We start from the raw sequence: 3,562 nt of genomic DNA, 5'->3' as shown, positions 1-3,562 counted from the left end.
TTGGTATCAACTAGCAACCTTGTCCCACACGAAGCTCCTTACTTATATCTTTTGAAAACAAAATAAAATAGAATTAAAACAAAATTGATGGATAGTGTATAGCATTATTGAAAATCTGGATATTAACCACAATAAAACTGAGTGATATATGTCCCGTTCGGTAGTTCCGTAGCAGGTTTTTTCGGATGTTTTCTAGGATCAGAAGGAACCGCTATAATGACCACTACGTGCGTTTCATTCTCTTCGGTCTTATCTCTGATTGCTTTTTATGAAGTCGCACCGGGAGCTAGTGCTTGCTATTTAAGAATTGCTCCATGGATCTCATCGGAAATGTTTGATGCTTCTTGGGGCTTCTTCGTTTGGCTCATATCAATTGAGAATTTGAGTTAAAAAAGAATTTATGTGAAAGAAAATATTATAACAAAAAATATTGGAAGTTTATTTTTTGTGTGAAAAAACAGTACAATAAATACTTTACTTGTGATTCAAACTAGTGAAATGAATAGTAAGCAACTTCATCAATGTCCTCAAGTCTCTTACTACTCTCTCTTCTCCCAATACAATCATCTTGAGGCATCAATTTTGTAAATCAATTTCAATCTAAATAATTGCTTCGAATCTCGATTATTGAACATAAACAATATGTAAGTGGACACTACTCGAATACAAGAAAAAAAAATTTGTTCAGCAGTAAGACAACTAAAATCGTTAAAGAAAATCGAGTAACTATTGGGATTCAAAGTTACCGATCAGAACACTATACCAAGTGATAGATTTGACTCCCGTATATAATCCTCTTGTTCGAATATTCTTTGAATACCATAATATCATGTCAATTAAAATATTGTACCAAATCAATTGAAATGCAATGTTAGTTAAAATATTAAATTAATAGACGTGACATCATAATAATTTACTAAATTTTTTTGAATAATAAGAGCCGATATTATAAAAAAATAAAAAATAAAAACAAAAAACAAAAAAAAACAAACTCTTATATATGCTACTTAGCATCCATCACAGACCTCTATAAAACGGGGGTACTGATCATATCAATTTTCAACTTCATCAATGACCCCAAGCGTCTCACTTCCCTATCTCTTCTCCAAATTATATCAGATGGAGAATCTATTCCTTTCCATCATAGTACTTTTCTTTCCTTCTCTCCTCTTCGTGATAATGATACCGAAATTAGCAGCTTGGAAGAAATCCAGGACAGCTAATTCAACTCTAAAGATACCCCCAGGGCCAATGAAACTTCCTCTCATAGGAAATCTCCACCTTCTTGTTGGGTCTCTACCACATCATCGCCTAAGAGACTTGGCCAAAACATATGGATCCCTTATGCATCTACAGCTGGGAGAAATTTCTAATATCGTTGTTTCCTCGGCTGAGATCGCGCACGAGATGCTAAAAACTCAGGATGTTAACTTCTCGGAGAGGCCATTTCTCCTCGCTGCAAGCGTCTATGGTTCCATAAGCATCACCATGGTGCCGTACGGAGAATTTTGGAGACAGCTTAGGAGAATTTGCACACAAGAACTGCTGAGTCCTGGGCGCGTTCAATCCTTCAGATCAATCAGGGAAGAAGAGGTGTCCAATCTACTCAGATATTTGCATACAAGCGTAGACACGCCAATCAATCTTACGGAGCAAATATTTGCGATGACGTATGGCATCACAGCGAAGGCGGCCTTCGGTAGGAAATGTAAAGATCAAGAGGCTTTTTCATCAGTTGTCAGGGAAATTTTGAAGATTGCTGGAGGTTTTAGTCTTTCTGAGGTGTTCCCTTCCAAAAAATTTCTTCGTAGGATCAGTGGCCTGGGGCCTAAAATAGAGAAAAATTTCAAGAAGACCGACCAAATACTAGAAAGAATTCTCAGAGATTGGCGAGAAGAGAGGGAAGCGAAGACCGGCGAGGGCAAAGGAAATAGTTTATTGGATGTCCTTTTGAATCTTCAAGAAAATGGTGATCTTGCAGTTCCATTGGAAGACCCAAACATCAAAGCTATTCTCCTGGTTAGTACATCTGTTTACCTCCATATGTCTTCTATTTTATACACATGACTAATGACATCTCCACAAATACAATATTTTCAGGACATATTCGTCGCGGGGAGTGACACGTCGTCTACAGTCCTGGAGTGGGCAATGTTGGAGATGTTGAGAGATCCAAGAGTGATGGAGAAAGCACAAGCCGAGGTGAGACAAGTGTTTGGAGGCAAAGGGAAAGTTGATGAAACATGTCTCCACGAACTGAAGTACTTAAAGCTAATTATCAAAGAGACCATGAGATTGCACCCTCCTGGTCCCCTTCTTCTTCCAAGAGAATCGAAAGAAGATTGTGTGATAAATGGATACTACATTCCTGCCAAAACTAAAGTCATAATCAATGCATGGGCAATAGGAAGAGATCCCAATCATTGGACTGATCCCGAGCAATTTTACCCGGAGAGGTTTGTCGATAGTTCGGTTGACTTCAAGGGGACTAATTTCGAGTTCATCCCATTTGGTGCTGGTAGGAGGATGTGTCCTGGCATAACATTTGCTATGGCTGATATTGAGCATCCTCTTGCCGCGTTACTGTTCCATTTCGATTGGAGACTTCCCGGTGGGACCGCCCATGAAAATCTAGACATGACCGAGCATTTTGGCGTAACGGTTGGAAGAAAAGGCGGTCTCTACTTAATCCCAGTTAATCCTTATAGTTCTTCTTCTATTTAGTTTTAGCTATTCATTATAATCCCAGTTGAAGAGTACTATTATCATCTATTGAGAATAAGGAAGCTAAGCTTTATGGAATATTTTCTATATCAAGTTTTATCTGTAAGCACAATAAAGTGGATTAGTTTGTATTCACCTTGTATGTACCTGTATTTCCAGCTAAGCTTCTTGGGATATTTTATCTCTTTAAAGTACTACCTTTTAGTAGTACATATGCTGAAAGTCTTTATATTAGTTTCCAACAATGACAAAAAATTATGTTTGTATCGTATGTTTCCACACTAGTTACTTGTCATCTTGGAAAAGCTAAATATATTTAATGATGAGCATCATGAAAAAACTTGTATTTATGGACAAAATAGTAGCTTTCTAATGGAAATTATTTTGGACCTCACAAATAACTTTCCTTGTCTCAACGTCAAAGATTGAAAACGTGAAGTTGCACATTTCTCAAACATTTAGCCTAAGATTTTTATATTATCCGCTAAAAGTAGTTTGTGGATACAAAGTCGTTTATTTGAAAGAGACAATCTTAGAAATAATTAACAATATGCAAATTGCAAAATAAAGAGAAATCAGAAAATTGCCTAGTCTAAGGACGTTTTGTTTCAATAATCCGAACCAAAAAATTCAATTCTAATGGTGGCTGAAGGTCAAATTGAACTAAATGAGAACAATTCAAACCATTAACAATGATTCAAACTCTTGATTTTAGAATTGTCCCCCTCCCTCCCTCTAAATTCACAATCCGAATTATTTTTCCAGTAAAATCAATTCGGGATTTTATAAGATCTGGTACAAAACTCTAATAACATTTTTCAACACTTTATCTAAACAT

General features: G+C 36.6%; 1 protein-coding gene across 1 annotated transcript; it reads left to right on the top strand.

Moving 5' to 3' along the window:
• Positions 1-1,048: 1,048 nt before the first annotated feature.
• LOC21412215 (cytochrome P450 71D9) lies at positions 1,049-2,984 on the top strand. The gene is made up of 2 exons (XM_024174122.1): positions 1,049-2,019; positions 2,101-2,984. Exons 1-2 carry the CDS (start codon positions 1,072-1,074, stop codon positions 2,722-2,724), a joined length of 1,572 nt encoding a protein of 523 aa, XP_024029890.1. The 5' UTR covers positions 1,049-1,071; the 3' UTR covers positions 2,725-2,984.
• Positions 2,985-3,562: the final 578 nt, after the last annotated feature.

This window comes from Morus notabilis, unplaced genomic scaffold, assembly GCF_000414095.1.
Source record: "Morus notabilis unplaced genomic scaffold, ASM41409v2 Scaffold623, whole genome shotgun sequence".
Classification (NCBI taxonomy): Eukaryota; Viridiplantae; Streptophyta; class Magnoliopsida; order Rosales; family Moraceae; genus Morus; species Morus notabilis.
This window is presented reverse-complemented; position numbering and strand designations above follow the sequence as displayed.